The sequence below is a fragment of the Pelophylax lessonae genome (genome assembly GCF_965119305.1).
Source record: "Pelophylax lessonae genome assembly, chromosome: 7".
NCBI lineage: Eukaryota > Metazoa > Chordata > Amphibia > Anura > Ranidae > Pelophylax > Pelophylax lessonae.
Genome location: NC_138774.1, coordinates 262,738,181 through 262,756,511, shown reverse-complemented (window position 1 = coordinate 262,756,511; position 18,331 = coordinate 262,738,181). Strand labels below are relative to the sequence as shown.

Here is an 18,331-nt window from a genome sequence, read left to right as displayed (position 1 = left end):
CATAGTCATCACTGGAGTGCAAGTAGAAATTAAGTGAGGCTGCAGAAGATAAGCAGCACCAAAAAGCAAACTAAATGTTATTCAGTTAGGGTTTGCATCTGATTTAAAAACATCCTCTATGTTAATTGGGCCATAACAGTTATAAATATTGATATCCAACATGTCTGTTTTTTTGTAGTTTTATATAACTCTTGAAATTGTTAACTACCTAATGAAAAATATTTAAAAAATGTCAGTCAATAAATATTACTGGCTATATCTTTCTATATTTTATCTGTAGGACTGAACATGGAGGAAGATGGTCCACTGCTGGATGTACCATTAAAAATATCCTCGATGACGTAACCATATGTTTTTGTAATCACACCACCAATTTTGCTATCCTGTTGCAAGTGTACGATGTCCAGGTAAAGAAAATAGCTGATATTTGAATAGTAATACTAAAATTCTGTCTTCACACTTTAGTCATGCTAAAAAACCTGAAGATGAACGAAATGGCTCCTGCTCGTCATTTTAGCACTTTTTATTATACACCCAGATATCTCACAAACAGAGATGTATAGTAACGAAGTAGAACTACTTAAGTACTGTACTTAAGTACCGAAATGCGGTATCTGTACTTTCCTAGAGTAGATTTTTTTTCTCCTACTTCTACTTTTACTTCACTACATTTTTTCGATGATTTCGATACTTCTACTCAAGTATTTTTTTTTTTGTGCTGCATAGTTACTCGTTACTTTTAAAAAAATTACCAGTGCCAGAACAGTAGATGGCAGGTTGCATAAAGCTCAAAAAAATGTGTATAATGTCATTTGTAAATCAGCGCATACGAAAATAAAGGCTGTGTATAATAAAAGCTGCTATACCAAATCTTTCCAATAAAAAGAAAATATGAAACAAACAAATAAATGGTCCTACAGCGCTTAAAGTGCATCAAGAAACTACTAACAAACACAGGTTAATCATTTGAATAAATCATTTGAAATAATAAAAACAATATGATGTTCAAACTTTTGACTTATTTCTTTAATAACTACATAACACAGTATTTGTACTTCTACTTTCAGTACTTGAGTAGAATTTTTTTTTCAAAACTACTGGTACTTTTTACTTTTAGTACTTAAGTAGCAAATTTTTTGAAAAAACTACTTGCAATACTTAAGTAAAAAAAATGTTGAATACTTTAGTACTTCTACTTAAGTAACTTTTTCTGCGAGCACTTCCACTTCTACTCAAGTAATTTTTTGATCGAGCACTTGTACTTTTACTCAAGTAGAAATTTCGAGTACTTTATACAAGTCTGCTCACAAAATATTATGTCTTCTACCCTAATGGGGCCCAAATATGGTCCTCCAAACCTTTGCATGTTGTTCAGTTCTCTTTACATATATAAATGTGAGATATAAATGTCTTTACGTTACAATAGTGTTCTTCCCTAGTAGTGAAGACTGCAGTTGTGTAGCACTGTTCTTACTAATAATGCTCAAATTCTTTTTTTTTTTTTCCAATATTGCAAATCACAAATAAGCATTCTTGTATGGAGATCAGAGCTGGGCCTCCAGGGGTCATGTGTCTTGTAGTGGTTGTTATTTCAGTCAACCCTTGTTGCTATACCACTATTCAACGTAAACATATCAATAAATACAATGATCTTTGACATGGTTTTCTTTAAGTATAGATTGTACGGCGGCTCATAGCTCAAGTTTCTTGAGGTTTGTTATAATTATAGAATTTCTTTTTTTGTGCATATGCAGAGAAGTACAGATGAAGAGTGGATTCTAAGAACCTTGACGTTTATTGGCTGTGGAGTATCATTATGTGCTCTTGTGGTGACTTTTATGCTCTTCCTCGTTGTGGGGTAATAACCTACTTGATATTATTATAGCAAAATAGAACTATAAACTTTAACCACTTTACCACCGGAGGATTTTGCTGTCTTACGTCCAGGCCACTTTTTGCGATTCGGCACCGTGCGACTTTAACTGACAATTGCGCGGTCGTGCGACGCCGTTCCCAAACAAAATTTACGTCCTTTTTTTCCCACAAACAGAGCTTTCTTTTGGTGGTATTTGATCACCTGTGCGATTTTTATTTTTTGCGCTATACACAAAAAAAGAGCGTAAATTTTGAAAAAATAACAATATTTTTCACATTTTTTTATATGAAATTCCCCCCCCCCAAAAAATTAAAAAATCAAATTTTTTTTAAATTTTTGGCCAATTTGTTTTCTGCTACATATGTTTGGTAAAAAAAAAATCACAAAAAGCGTATTTTGATTGGTTTGCGCAAAAGTTATTGTGTTTACTAACTAAGGGAAAGATTTCTGTCATTTTTGGTGTTTTTTTTTAACGAGTAATGGCGGCGATCTGCGATTTTTGCGGGACTGCGACATTGCGGCGGACCAATCGGACCCTTGACTGACATTTTTGACACTTTTGGGGGTACCAGTGACATTTCTACAGTAATCAGTGCTATAAATATGCACTGTTACTGTAAAAATGACACTGGCAGGGAAGGGGTTAATTTTATTGGAGAGGGAGGGGTTAATGTATGCCTGGTGCTTACTAACGTGTGTGGGAGGTGACTGAGTGACGCAGGGACAGATCGCATGTTCAGCTATGCTGAACCCTGCAATCTGTCACTGTTTGTCACTTAGGAGATCACAAGCGGGCGGATCTCCACACTCGATTCCCCGACGATCGGGGAAGAGCGGCGGTGATCACCGCTGCTCCTCCCCTGGCCCGACTCCCGCTGTGACTGAAAACAGCGGGAACGAGCCTCCGGGGGCTCCCACAAGGGGAGGAGTCTGGACGGAATCTAGCCACTTTGCCGCAGTACAGTCCCAGTGACTGGTCGGCAAGTGGTTAATCTGCAAAATGTCCATGTCTTAAATGTTTACATAATAATTTTAGAAAGAAATACTCTACATCAGTAATGGTGAACCTTGGCACCCCAGATGTTTTGGAACTACATTTCCCATGATGCTCAACTACACTGCAGGGAGCATGAGCATCATGGGAAGAGTAGTTCCCAAACATCTGGGGTGCCAAGGTTCGCCATAACTGCTCTATATGTTCGAACAAGAAGCAAAGGGAAATATGCCTAAGATATAGATTAAAGGTTCATTATGATGCAGCGGTTCATTACGTTTGATGCACCATCATGTCAAGAATGCCTTTTTGATTTCAGGGTTCCAGTATCAGAGAGGACAACTGTACACAAGAATCTGATATTTGCTCTTGCTGCAGCAGAGGCACTGCTTATGTTCAGTGATATGGCAAAAGATAATGAGGTTAGTAATGTAGTAAGACAAGATGTTAATGACCTGCTAGTATTTTTTTTTTAAACTTGGTTTTATTGAGTATATGCAGACAGGTAAATTACCCAAAAAAAAAAAGATTTTGAGGACAGGAAAATACATCCAAATTGTCACGTCTGCCTATAACCATATATATATATGTATATATATATATATATATATATATATATATATATATATATATATATACACACAGGGCTTTTTTTCTCAGAAAATAGGTGCGGGAACCCAACAATGCCCTCCCCAAAACAACCCTCTCCCTCCCCATACACCCCTAAACTGCATCAAATAGTGGGTGTGGCCAAATTTTACTAACAATGGAAGAGTCTTACCAGGAGTACATTACATACAGAGTGCAGAGTTTTGAGCAGGGGGGGGGGGGGGTGTTACAAATAGAGTACAGATTTCAGGGGTGCGCTAGGTGCAAAGTTTGGGGATGTGCTACGCAGGGATTTATTTCTCAGAGTATTGGTGCAGGAATTCCTCCTTTCTGAGTTTCCCCCTTCTCCACCCCTACCAACCTCGGATCCCCTCCCACTAGAATAGATCCCCCAGCAGCCAGCATCAATAGATCCTGCAGCACACCCCACATACATACAGCCAGTGCTGGAGGTGCTGGAACTGCATTCCCCCACGTTCCTGCTGAAAAAAAGCCCTGTATACACAGTATATAAAAGATTACAGCGGACAAATGTAGACTAGGAGAATTGAGATCTACAGTGAATGTATCTAATTTCTTTGGAAAAATAGCAAATAGCATAGTCTCAAGCAACTAAAATTGAACAGTAAGTCATATATCAATCATTAAAAAAGATGAAAGGGTCATTGTTGTGCAAGTAAACCCTCCCGCCTCTTCTAAAAGTGACCCAGCCACCAATCCGTGGTTGGTAGCACTTTTATGTGAAAGACCAGCACCTGAGGGAAAAATAATACTGGGGTTATGGCATCTGGCTGCAGCCATAACCCGGTATTTACTGTCAAAGTCATGACATTTTCAAATTAGGCGGTCCCAAGTGGCAGTACTAGTGTACATTAGGGACATACTTGCCTCTAAAATGAGCCCCCCGGCTCTGTGCTGTCACGGCTCCCCTTAGCCTTCAGCACATCCCTCGTCTCCCAGCCTTCTTACCTGGTTCTCTATCTTCGGCCACTTGAATGGCCGGGCTGCAGTGACATCAATCTTGCACATGTGCACGGGAGTCCCATCACCACGGCACACAGAGCAGCCTGTAAATGTAATGTGAGCTGCGCATGCGTGGCTCAGATCACATTATCTCTAACAGGCAGGGGGGACATTTCTTTATTAAAGTTTTTTTTTGGATAAGTCTATGTGTGTGTTTGCTTTTTTGGATGTTGAGGTAGAGGGTGAAATTGCATGGGGGGCCGAGGGGGGAAGAAAATGTTTGCTCAGGGTCCAATCAATATTAAAGACGGCCCTGTCTGCACCGCATACAGTATGTGAACCAGCTCCATAGAAAGCCGGTTTGGTTCACATGTTATGCAAATTGGATGCAGTTCAAAATGCATCCAATTTGCATATATGTGAGCCAGGGGCGTATCGTGATATACAGTATCTCACAAAAAAGTGAGTACACCCCTCACATTTTTGTAAATATTTTATTATATCTTTTCATGTGACAACACTGAAGAAATGACAATTTGCTACAATGTAAAGTAGTGAGTGTACAGCTTGTATAACAGTGTAAATTTGCTGTCCCATCAAAATAACTCACACAGCCATTAATGTCTAAACCGCTGGCAACAAAAGTAAGTACACCCCAAAGCGAAAATGTCCAAATTGTGCCCAAAGTGTCAATATTTTGTGTGCCCACCATTATTTTCCAGCACTGCCTTAACCCTCTTGGGCATGGAGTTCACCAGAGCTTCACAGGTTTCCACTGGAGTCCTCTTTCACTCCTCCATGATGACATCATGGAGCTGGTGGATGTTAGAGAGACCTCCTCCAACTTCTGTCTGAGGATGCCCCACAGATGCTCAATAGGGTTTAGGTCTGGAAACATGCTTGGCCAGTCCATCACTTTTACCCTTAGCTTCTTTATCAAGGCAGTGGTTGTCTTGGAGGTGTGTTTGGGGTCGTTATCATGTTGGAATACTGCCCTGCGTCCCATTTTCCGAAGAGAAGGGATCATGCTCTGCTTCAGTATGTCACAGTACATGTTGGCATTAATGGTTCCCTTAATAAACTGTAGCTCCCCAGTGCCGGCACCACTCATGCAGCCCCAGGCCATGACACCCCCACCTCCATGCTTAACTATAGGCAAGACACACTTGTCTTTGTACTCCTCACCTGGTTGCCGCTACATGCTTGACACCATCTGAACCAAATACGTTTATCTTGGTCTCATTAGACCAGTGGCTCTCAATTCCGGTCCTCGGGACCCACTAACAGGCCAGATTTTAAGTATTACCTTGGGGGATGCAGACTAGAATACCACAATCACTGAGCAGCAAATGAGATCACCTGTGATGTAATTTAGTTATCTTGCAAACCTGACCTGTTGGTGGGTCCCGAGGACCGGAGTTGAGAACCACTGCATCAGACCACAAGACATGATTGCAGTAATCCATGTCCTTAGTCTGCTTGTCTTCAGCAAACTGTTTGCAGGCTTTCTTGTGAATCATCTTTAGGAGAGACTTCCTTCTGGGACGACAGCCATGCAGACCAATTTGATGCAGTGTGGACATGGTCTGAGCACTGACAGGTTAACCCCCTCCCCTTCACCCTTGCAGAAATGCTGGCAGCACTCATATGTCTATTTCCCTGGGACAACGTCTGGATATGAAACTGAGCACGTGCACTCAACTTCTTTGGTTGACCACTGCGAGGCTTGTTCTGAGTTTAACCTGTCCTGGTAAACCACTGTATGGTCTTGGCCACCATGCTGCAGCTCAGTTTAAGGGTCTTGGCAATCTTCTTATAGCCTAGGCCATCTTTATGTAGAGCAACAATTCTTTTTTTCAGGTCCTCAGATAGTTCTTTGCCATAAGGTGCCATGTTAAACTTCCAGTGATCAGTATGAGAGAATGAGAGCGATAACACCATTTTTGACACACCTGCTCCCCATTCACACCTGAGACCTTGTAACACTAACGAGGAGAGAAAATGGCTAATTGGGCCCAATTTGGACATTTGCACTTAGGGGTGTACTCACTTTTGCTGCCAGCGATTTAAACATTAATGGCTGTATGTTGAATTATTTTGAGGGAACGGCAAATTTACACTGTTGTACAAGCTGTGCACTCACTACTTTACATTGTAGCAAAGTGTAATTTCTTCAGTGTTGTCACATGAAAAGATAGAATAAAATATTTACATAAATGTGAGGGGTGTACTCACTTTTGTGAAATGCTGTAAGTGGGCCCATATTCAAAATCAAAATTGGACCCTAGGCACCAACAAAAATAAATAATGTGGCGCTTGAAGCGCGCCATGGCGAAAGGTTGGCATTGTTTAAATTACACAAAATATTGGGTGAGGCTTAAAGGAGGTGTGGTAAATAGAGTCTGAGATGAATTGCATAGTGCAGAATGTGGTAATGTTAACCACTTCCGGACTGCCCTCCGCAGTTATACGTTGCTACATTGACGTTAAATACCCGGGTTATTGCTGGTATTTTTTCTACTGGGCAGGCGGTCCTCCTTCTCATGGATCACTTTTATTGGTGGCAGGAGAGGTGCCCGCCCCTCCCGCCGCTTCCCAGTCATTTTCCCTGCTTACCGGAGCCGTAGGTAGCGGCGAAAATGATCCGGTCCTATCCCCCTCCTAGGCAGAAAGTCGAGTGAGAACAAGCTGGCCCCCACTCAACTCTATGGCCGTGGAGGACTGGAGCAACCTCAAAACGGCCTTAAAGGGCCAAGTTTTTTTTTTTTTTTTGGCTTTTTAGTCTTTTAATCAATACAAAAAGGGAATTTGAGCTCAAGCCTATGATTACAAAATGTCAATTGTGCGTTCCCAAAACCTACTCTTCCCAAGTGAGAAAAACGTGAGGGCTGACTTACAAATAAACAGGTAATTTTGTTTGAAAACATTTAGTGATTAGCAAATGCAAGTGCCATTTCACGATAAGGTTATTTTATGCAAAATGTTTTTTGACCCTTGGCGATTCACCACATTAGTAAGCATTACTATCCAATCAGTATAACATTTTGCTTGGTGCCCATTATTTGGTAAAGTGTGCCATCTCGCTTAGAATTGAAATTCAGGGTTTAAAAATATTCACCTTTGCAGGGGACCCCTCCCCAATGCAAGGACCTGCCCATTTTGCCTAGGGAATAAAGAAGAAGGTGATATACTAAAAAAAATGTTTCACTTCTGCAGGCTTCCTCCTCTTTATGTGACCAGTCCATGTCCCCTGAAGCTTTTTACCATGGCTGCCTAACTGGTCAGCTCTCTGATATCCTCCTGTACAATGCACTCTTGCATTGTATCAGTGGACACCAAGGACCTGACCACAAGCCAGGAAATCAGACAGTGGAGAAGAGTGGCGGCTGCTGGGGAGTGAGGAATGAGTTTAGTATATTAGCTTATTCATCATCTTCTAGGCAAAACAAGTAGTTAATCCTTGCATTGGTGGGTGGGCACCATTTCAAGGGTAAAGACTTTTTTCCCAAGAGTTCAGCTTTGGTTGATTGAGAGGAAACCTCATGTAAGCTGATCACAAAGTTGAGGAGAATATACAGTAAGAGGCAGAGCAGGAGCTGATTGACCATAGGGGAAGAAAAGTAAGGCAGAATTGTACGTATTATAGAACTGCTGTGATATTGATATTTTAACATTTTGGGATCTTCCTATAGGTTTTTTGCTTACTTTGCTTTTTAACCACTTAAGCCCCGGAAGATTTTACCCCCTTCCTGACCAGGGGGTATTTTGCGATTCGGCACTGCATGACTTTAACGGACAATTGCGCGGTCGTGCGACGCTGTACCTAAACGAATTTGGCGTCCTTTTTTTCCCACAAACAGTGCTTTCTTTTGGCGGTATTTGATCACCTGTGCGATTTTTTGATCACGCGCTATAAACAAAAAAAGAGCGTAAATTTTGCAAAAATAGCAATATTTTTCCCTTTTTTTTATATGAAATTCCCCCCCAAAAAAATGTAAAAATCAAAATTTTTTAACATTTTCGGCCAATTTGTTTTATGCTACCTATGTTTGGTAAAAAAAAATGCAAAAAGCGTATTTTGATTGGTTTGCGCAAAAGTTATTGCGTTTACTAACTAAGGGAAAGATTTTTGTCATTTTTGTTGGTTTTTTTTTTAACGCGTAATGGCGGCGATCTGCGATTTTTTTTGCGGTACTGCGACGGACAGATCGGACCCTTGTCTGACATTTTTGACACTTTTGGGGTTACCAGTGACATTTCTACAGTAATCAGTGCTATATATATGCACTGTTACTGTAAAAATACACTGGTAGTGAAGGGGTTAACTTTATTTGAGAGGGAGGGGCTGTGTTTGTCCCTAGGGGCGTGATTCTAACTGTGATTGGCTGTGGCTTCAGCTGTATGCAGAGTGATCAACGGATCTACATAGTAGATCCATATGATCATCTCTCATACAGAGGGGAGAATGACAGGCAGCTTGTTTACACAAGCTGCCTGACTTTCTCCCTCTCCCCCGCCGATCGCAGAGTGGCCGGCGGACATCGGGTCCGCCGGTCACACGCGCGGGGGGGGGGGGGGTCCGTGACCGCGCGGGGGGGTCCGTGACCGCGCGGGAGCGCGCCTCCGGCGGCGCGCGCTTGCTCCCTAGACCCTCACAAGCTAGTGACGTAGCCCTACGTCACTTTGCCTGTGAGGGGCTGACCGCCGCTGTAGATAGTCGTGCGGCGGTAGGCAAGTGGTTAAAGCGGAGCGCCTCCAAAAAGGGGAAGCTACGCTTGTCTTCATTCTGCCCCCCTCCACTGCCACATTTGGCACCTTTTGGGGGGGGGGGAGCAGGAACCTGGTTTTGATACAGTGCCTTGCGAAAGTATTCGGCCCCCTGGAACTTTGTGACCTTTTGCCACATTTCAGGCTTCAAACAAAGATATAAAACTGTAATTTTTTGTGAAGAATCAACAAGTGGGACACAATCATGAAGTGGAATGAAATTTATTGGATATTTCAAACTTTTTTAACAAGTAAAACACTGAAAAATTGAACGTGCAAAATTATTCAGCCCCCTTGTGTTAATACTTTTTAGTGCCACCTTTTGCTGCGATTACAGCTGTAAGTTGCTTGGGGTATGTCTCTATCAGTTTTGCACATCGAGAGACTGAAATTTTTGCCCATTCCTCCTTGCAAAACAGCTTGAGCCCAGTGAGGTTGGATGGAGAGCGTTTGTGAACAGCAGTTTTCAGTTCTTTCCACAGATTCCTGATTGGATTCAGGATTGGACTTTGACTTAGACATTCTAACACCTGGATATGTTTATTTGTGAACCATTCCATTGTAGATTTTGCTTTATGTTTTGAATCATTGTCTTGTTGGAAGACAAATCTCCGTCCCAGTCTCAGGTCTTTTGCAGATTCCATCAGGTTTTCTTCCAGAATGGTCCTGTATTTGGCTCCATCCATCTTCCCATCAATTGTAACCATCTTCCCTGTCCCTGCTGAAGAAAAGCAGGCCCAAACCATGATGCTGCCACCACCATGTTTGACAGTGGGGATGGTGTGTTCAGGGTGATGAGGTGTGTTGCTTTTACGCCAAACATAACGTTTTGCATTGTTGCAAAAAAGTTTTATTTTGGTTTCATCTGACCAGAGCACCTTCTTCCACATGTTTGGTGTCTCCCAGGTGGCTTGTGGCAAACCTTAAACGACACTTTTTATGGATATCTTTAAGAAATGGCTTTCTTCTTGCCACTCTTCCATAAAGGCCAGATTTGTGCAGTATACGACTGATTGTTGTCCTATGGACAGAGTCTCCCACCTCAGCTGTAGATCTCTGCAGTTCATCCAGAGTGATCATGGGCATCTTGGCTGCATCTCTGATCAGTCTTCTCCTTGTATGAGCTGAAAGTTTAGAGGGACGGCCAGGTCTTCGTAGATTTGCAGTGGTCTGATACTCCTTCCATTTCAATATTTTTGCTTGCACAGTGCTCCTTGGGATGTTTAAAGCTTGGGAAATCTTTTTGTATCCAAATCTAGCTTTAAACTTCTCCACAACAGTATCTCGGACCTGCCTGGTGTGTTCCTTGTTCTTCATGATGCTCTCTGCGCTTTAAACGGACCTCTGAGACTATCACAGTGAAGGTGCATTTATACGGAGACTTGATTACACACAGGTGGATTCTATTTATCATCATTAGTCATTTAGGTCAACATTGGATCATTCAGAGATCCTCACTGAACTCCTGGAGAGAGTTTGCTGCACTCAAAGTAAAGGGGCTGAATAATTTTGCACGCCCAATTTTTCAGTGTTTTATTTGTTAACAAAGTTTGAAATATCCAATAAATTTTTTTCCACTTCATGATTGTGTCCCACTTGTTCTTGATTCTTCACAAAAAATTACAGTTTTATATATTTATGTTTGAAGCCTGAAATGTGGCAAAAGGTCGCAAAGTTCAAGGGGGCTGAATACTTTCGCAAGGCACTGTAGGTACCTGCTGCCAACTGAGCCAGATTTTTGGCCCCCCTCCTTTCCCCATAGCCTTCTGGGACACTTCACAGGTCCCCGAGGACTGCGGCCCATTTACAAACGCAGCGTGCTTCGTGCATGCGCAGTAGGATCCTGACTTTGAAGCCACGAGGCTTCACTGCCGGTTTCCCTGAGTCAAGATGGTGGCACCAGCACCCGGCAGCCATTTGAAGAATCGTCTTGGGTGAAAACCCAAGGCTGGATGCCTGGACAGGTAAGTGCCCTAATATGCAAAGACAGTGGCTACAGTATTTGTAGCTGCTGACTTCTGATTTTTTTGGGGGGGAGCCTGGAGCTCTGCTTTAAAGATGTTGCCTGTGTACATACAGTATCTCACAAAAGTGAGTACACCCCTCACATTTTTGTAAATAGTTTATTATATCTTTTCATGTGTCAACACTGAAGAAATTCTACTTTGCTACAATGTAAAGTAGTGAGTGTACAGCTTGTATAACAGTGTACATTTGCTGTCCCCTCAAAATAACTCAAACACACAGCCATTAATGTCTAAACCACTGGCAACAAAAGTGAGTACACCCCCTAAGTGAAAATGTCCAAATTGGGCCCAATTAGCCATTTTCCCTCCCCAGTGTCATGTGACTCGTTAGTTACAAGGTCTCAGGTGTGAATGGGGAGCAGGTGTGTTAAATTTGATGTTATCACTCTCTCATACTGGTCACTGGAAGTAAAACATGGCACCTCATGGTAAAGAACTCTCTGAGGATCTAAAAAAGGGATTATTGCTCTACATAAAGATGGCCTAGACTCTAAGAAGATTGCCAAGACCCTGAAACTGAGCTGCAGCATGGTGGCCAAGACCATACAGCAGTTCAACAGGACAAGTTCCACTCAGAACAGGCCTCGCCATGGTCGATCAAAGAAGTTGAGTGCACATGCTCAGTGTCATATCCAGAGGTTGTCTTTGAGAAATAGACGTATAAGTACTGCCAGCTTAGCTGCAGAGGTTGAGGGGGGGGGGGGGGGTCAGCCTGTCAGTGCTTAGGCCATATGCCGCACACTGCATTAAACTGGTTTGCATGGCTGTCTTCCCAGAGGGAAGCCTCTTATAAAGATGATGCACAACAAAGCCCGCAAACAGTTTGCTGAAGACAAGCAGACTAAGGACATGGATTTAAGGAACCATGTCCTGTGGTCTGATGAGACCAAGATAAACTTATTTGGTTCAGATGGTGTCAAGCATGTGTGGCAGCAACCAGGAGAGGAGTACAAAGACAAGTGTATCTTGCCTACAATCAAGCATGGTTGTGGGAGTGTCATGGCCTGGGGTTGCATGAGTGCTGCCAGCACTGGGGAGCTACATTTCATTGCGGGAACCATGAATGCCAAAATTTACCGTAACATCCTAAAGCAGAGCATGATCCCCTCTCTGGAGACTAGGCCGCAGGGCAGTATTCCAACACAACGACCTCAAACACACCTCCAAGATGACCACTGCCTTGCTAAAGAAGATGAGGGTAAAGGTGATGGATGGGCCAAGCATTTCTCCAGACATGCTTGGCGAGTCCATCTGTGGGGCATCCTCAAAGGTGGAGGAGCGCAACCTCTCTAAGATCCACCAGGAGTAGAAGAGGACTCCAGTGGCAACCTGTAAAGCTCAGGTGAACTCCATGGCCAAGAGGGTTAAGGCAGTGCTGGAAAATAATGGTGGCCACACAAAATATTGACACTTTGGGCCCAATTTTGGAAATTTTTACTTAGGGGTGTACTCACTTTTGTTGCCAGTGGTTTAGACATTAATGGCTGTGTGTTGAGTTATTTTAGGGGACAGCAAATTTACACTGTTATACAAGCTGTACACTCACTACTTTACATTGTAGAAAAGCATAATTTCTTCAGTGTTGTCACATGAAAAGATATAATAAAATATTGACAAAAATGTTAGGGGTGTACTCACTTTTGTGAGATACTGTACACGCATGTCCTTAATACAAAATGATCAAACACAAATGCATATGCTTTCTAGAAATGCAGTTATAAACTGTGTTAAAAGCTTTTTTCTTACAGAAATATGTTTTTTATCTACAACAGAAGGATAACAAGAAAGTAGAAAATTATTATCTCAGCCCTGTATCCCTCCTTTTCATAGGGACTGGGAGCAGCAACTTAATATTCACATGCAATCTGTAGGGGAAACTTGCCAGTGTTTCTCAATCTGTTTCCAGTCAGGGCACCCTTAAAAAGTATTTTAAGTTTTGATGCACCCCAGTCTAAGGCTTGGTTCAATTTACTGTGTGCTTGGGAACGCACTAAAAAGCGCATCTTCCTGACATACAGTGAAATTTGCTGCTCTTTAGCAGAAGTGCAGGGGTGTCATATTAACCACTTGCCGACTGCTCACAGTATATTTACTGCAGCATTCAGCCCCTCACAGGCAAAGCGACGTAGGGCTACGTCACTAGCCTGTGAGGCTCTGGGGAGCGAGCGCGCGCCCGCTCGGTCACGGACCCCCCCCGCGCGTGTGCCCGGCGGACCCGATGTCCGCCAGGCACTCGCGATCGTCCGTGACACCGGGAGAAAGGCAGGCGGCTAATGTAAACAAGCCGCCTGTCATTCTTCCCTGTGTAAGAATGGTGATCATACGGTTCTACTATGTAGGACCGTTGATCACTGTTCTTACAGCTCAGCCACAGCCAATCACAGTTAGAATCACGCCCCTAGGGACACACATAACCCCTCCCTCTCAAAAAAAGTTAACCCCTTCACTACCAGTGTCATTTTACAGTAACAGTGCATATGTATAGTACTGATTACTGTAGTAATGTCACTGGTAACCCAAAAAGTGTCAAAAATGTCAGTCAAGGGTCCGATCTGTCCGCCACAATGACGCAGTCCCGCAAAAAAATAAATAAATTGCAGATCGCCACCATTACACGTTAAAAAAAAACAACAAAAATGTCAAAAATCTTTCCCTTAGTTAGTAAACGCAATAACTTTTGCGCAAACCAATCAAAATACGCTTTTTGTGATTTTTTGTACCAAAAATATGTAGCAGAAAAATTGGCCTAAAATGTTAAAAAATGTTGTCGTTTAGGTACAGCGTCGCACGACCGCGCAATTGTCCGTTAAAGTCACGCAGTGCCGAATCGCAAAATAGGCCCTGGTCAGGAAGGGGGTAAAATCTTCCGGGGCTTAAGTGGTTAAATTCTTAATGGCAAACCCAGTGTGCTTTCAGTGTGGTACGATTTAAAAAAAAAAAAGGGTCAGGGACTTCTCTCCCTGTGTTTCTATGGGTAGGAAAGCCCATTGAAATAAAACGTCTGTCCTACACGCAGCATGCAGCCACAGAACTGTGAACCCACAGCTTGTTCTTGCATACGGTTGGGGGGACAGTAAAAACCACACAGTAGAGCCATCTTTTTTACCATCCCAACCACTCCCCCTTTACCTGAAGTGGCAACAGCCAGGGATGTACACATGCTGTGGCCATGGCTAGAAGTATACCCCCAGGTGAATGGGGGCATGCGGTTGTGGCATAGTGATGCTGCATTTATGGGGTAAAACAGGTGGTGAGGTGGCAACATATCGCCCCTAATCACTATGTGCAGTGCCAATTCCCCCTACCGCCCAGGGTTCCCCTTGTTGGCCTCCTCGCCCCGCAGTGCTGCTGGCTTACCTCCTCTCCGCTGCGGGGGATGTTTCAGGATAAAGAGTGGGGAAAGGGGCTAGGAAATATGTTGTTTATCAGTGCCTTCCTTTTCTAAATCAAAGACACTTGCACTCTGTACTCATTCATAAGTGAAGTATAGTAAACTGTGTTTACTATGCTTCAGTTTGTGAATGAACAGGAAGCCAAAAATGTATTTAAAAAAAAGGCGTGGGGTCCCCTAAAATCGATACCAGACCCTTATCTGAGCATGCAGCCTGGCAGGCCAATAAAGGGGGGGGGGGGGGGTGAGCGAGCGCCCCCCCCCCATGCCCTCACCCTGGGCAGTGGTTGTGGGGGTCTACAGGCAGGGGACTGATCAGAATCTAGAAGCCCCTGTTAAAGGGGGCCCCAACCCCCCCATGTAAAGGAATACCCTTGCTCATTCACCAAAAAAAGTGTCAAAAATAAAGACAGGAGGCAGTTTTTCAGTTTCTTTATTAAGAAAATAAAAAAACAATGTCCCCCAATGTAGATCAAATCACAATGCTCGCCGCACCGCCGGCCCAGAAAAAAAAAACAAAACAAAAAAAAATTAAAAAAAATTCCACTTGGCGAAGAAGGATAACCACCAAAAGCCTACTCCTCTGACTGACAGTTCTTAAATAGGTACGAATAACAGTCCTTAAAGTCAAATAAAATGTAACTTTATTGAAATCTACTATTTACAATGTATCTCTGTGCTTTAGAACTCTACGCAACCCCCGACGATCAAACAGTGGCTACGTAGGGTGTCCACCATAGCGGAGATGGAGGAACTCATCCATATTGCTCATGATACCCCAACCAAATATCATAAGAAATGGGCATGCTGGCTTCATTTTGCTAGCACGGCGGAATTCTCTAAACTCAGTTCTTAATGTGGCAACCGCTTGCCTATACCTCTTGGCCTGTGTATCCCTGCTGATGTTCGCCTAGCTTGTGCTCTTGCCGGCTTATCTTCATGACATGACTGGTGATTTCTCTTTTGGTTCGCTATTACTATCTTATGGCTTCCCTTGTTTTTTTATGTCTTCTTGACTGTGTGCTCCCAACCCCCCCCCCCCCCCCTGTGTAGTGGTGTGTATTTGTTGAGTGTGTTTTTCTTTTTACCTCCCCCCCCTCAACCCCCCTCCCCTCTCCCTCCCAGTCCCTCTCATGCCTTGCCCTCCCTCTTCTGGCTTATGTGCTCTTTCGCTGGTTGGCTTTGCCAAGTGGTGAGCACCTTTACACTTCCCCGAACGCCCACTTATGGTATTAGGCCTTCTAGACCCCCCCTCCTCCCCTCCCAGGCCTGGCCCGCCGGAACCCTGGGTGAGGGAGGACGCCACGTCAGGTCCCCCCTTGGAACACATGGGCCCCTGTAGCCTCAACGTCTGTACCTAGAACTGCCCTACGCCGATATTACAGATATTTTCGTGACGTCATTCTGCCTTCTTAGGCCGCCTCACTCGCCTTGGATAGCCTCGTCTGGAGTCGGGACTAGTCTCGCGGGAGTGTATCACAGCCATACACCCACCCACAGCAGCCCGGTGCCAGCCAGCCATCCACACCTACAGACTCTGTACCAGCCAGCCAGCCACAGGCACTGTACCAGCGAGCCAACCAGCCACCCACAGGCCCTGTACCAGCGAGCCACAGGCATTGTACCAGCCAGCCACACCCCCAATGTGCCAGTTACCAACCCACCACAGGGTGCCAGCCACTCACCACAGGGTGCCAGAAAGCCAGCCATTAAACATTAAACAAAAATTAACATGTTCAGTACCAGATTTGTGTCAAAAATTGTTGATTTTTCAAAACTTTAAATGTACAAAATATCGGCCGATACCGATACGTTGTGACCAAACTATCGGTATCGGCCCTGACAAACATATTGGTCTATCCCTAGTGTATAGTAACCGGTGTGGCAAAAGTACCCTCAATTTTACATGAGTGCAATTCATGGACATTTTTACATTGATTGTATTCATAATTGTAATACACAGTATGGTTGTTCAGATCTTTATAGCTAATATTTCATTTATGTTATCTGTGACAGCAACTTTAAGTTGTGTTTATTCAATCCCTTAGGTTATCTGCATCACAGTTACAGCTTGTCTTCACCTGTTTTTTATGGCGGCCTTTGCTTGGATGTTAGTTGAAGGCCTACTATTGTGGAGTAAAGTTGTTGCAGTGAACATGAGTGAAGGCAGAAGAATGAAATTTTACTACATCACTGGATGGGGTGAGTTGAAGTTCCTTACCTAAGTAGGATTTAAGCTATAAATGATATATTTTAAATATTTTCATGGTAACATGAATAGAAACATGGGTGGGTAAAAGTCCTACCTCTTTAGTCATGAGCTATGATGTATCTTGGCACTCAGAAACATAATATCAGAATGCGTTGTTGCATGGAACCTATATCTCATAATTGATATGACCTTAATGCATAAATCAGACATTTGTTTCTTGCTGAACTTTGAGCTTTGTATTGACTCTGATATGCAAATGTAGTTGCTGTTATTGGAATGCATATGAATAAAACAATGCATTGAATTGTGTCCTTAGTGCTTTCCACCTGCACAATAGTAAATTCCCGGAAATACATGCTTCTATTATAAATTTAACAAAAGTGGTCTGTTTGCAATATCTCTCTATCTCTCTATCTATCTCTCTATCTATCTCTCTATCTATCTCTCTATCTATCTCTCTATCTATCTCTCCATCCATCTATGATCAAAGTGTTCAGAATTCAGGTTCAGATTACTTTAATAATCCCAAAGGGAAGTTATAAAGATAAAGTTACATTCTACAAAGACAACACAAGATCACAATAACGAACGGAAAAAGACAAAATGACACGATAAAATTACTAATAAAAGCAATTAGTATCAGATAAAATAAAATTAAACTATACTCTAAAAAAAAAAAAAATCATGCTATTAAAATACAACATATAATTAATAACACAGATTGAAAAATAACAAAACCAAACTATACAAAATAACATAACCAAAATACAAATCGTATACCACTTTCTCTAGCATTGCCAAAAATAATAGTTAACATAATACCAACATGCTATAAAAATGACATAAAAATACGGATCATAAACCAGATTAAATCGTCACATCTAGCACTCACAGAGAAGAATTATATAATTTGATGGCTACAGGCGAACATGATTTCCTGTGTCGCTCTGTGGTGCACCGTAGTTGTAACATTCTGTCACTGAAAGTACTCCTCAGACTGACCAGTGTATTGTGAAGTGGGTGGGAGGAGTTGTCCAAGATTGACGGTACCTTGAACAACATTTTCCTCTCCAACACTGTTATTAAAGATTCACTCCAATCTAACATCACTGGCCTTGCGAATCAGTTTTTTGAGTCTGTGGGTGTCGGCCACCCTAAAGCCTCGAACACACGTGTCGAAAATCGGCAGGGAATTTTCATCCGACGACCGATCTGCCGATTTTCGGCTTGTTAGTATGATGCTTCCGACAACCGACTCCGACTTTTCGGCCAAAAAAAATCTGGTGTGCAGGCTATAAAATTTTTGTCCGCCGTCAAAACACGGACGATTTTCGTGCAGTCAGTACAGATTTCGACAGGGAAAAATCTAATGAGCAAGACTGGGCATTTTTAGAGAAGAAAGAACACAAAGAAAGCAAACCAACACATGACATCACTTCTGAAGTAGAATTTTGTCGGGCGAGAAAATTTGTGTGCAGTCTAGAGCACATTC

General features: G+C 42.8%; 1 protein-coding gene across 1 annotated transcript in view; it reads left to right on the top strand.

Annotated features, from left to right (window-relative positions):
* ADGRD2 (adhesion G protein-coupled receptor D2) overlaps nucleotides 1-18,331 on the top strand; it is a 720,317-nt gene that overhangs the window by 348,125 nt on the left and 353,861 nt on the right. The window contains exons 14-17 of the mRNA XM_082264234.1: nucleotides 281-407; nucleotides 1,755-1,858; nucleotides 3,190-3,292; nucleotides 16,676-16,829. Coding sequence (XP_082120360.1) covers nucleotides 281-407; nucleotides 1,755-1,858; nucleotides 3,190-3,292; nucleotides 16,676-16,829 — 488 coding nt within the window. The remainder of the gene's footprint in view (nucleotides 1-280; nucleotides 408-1,754; nucleotides 1,859-3,189; nucleotides 3,293-16,675; nucleotides 16,830-18,331) is intronic.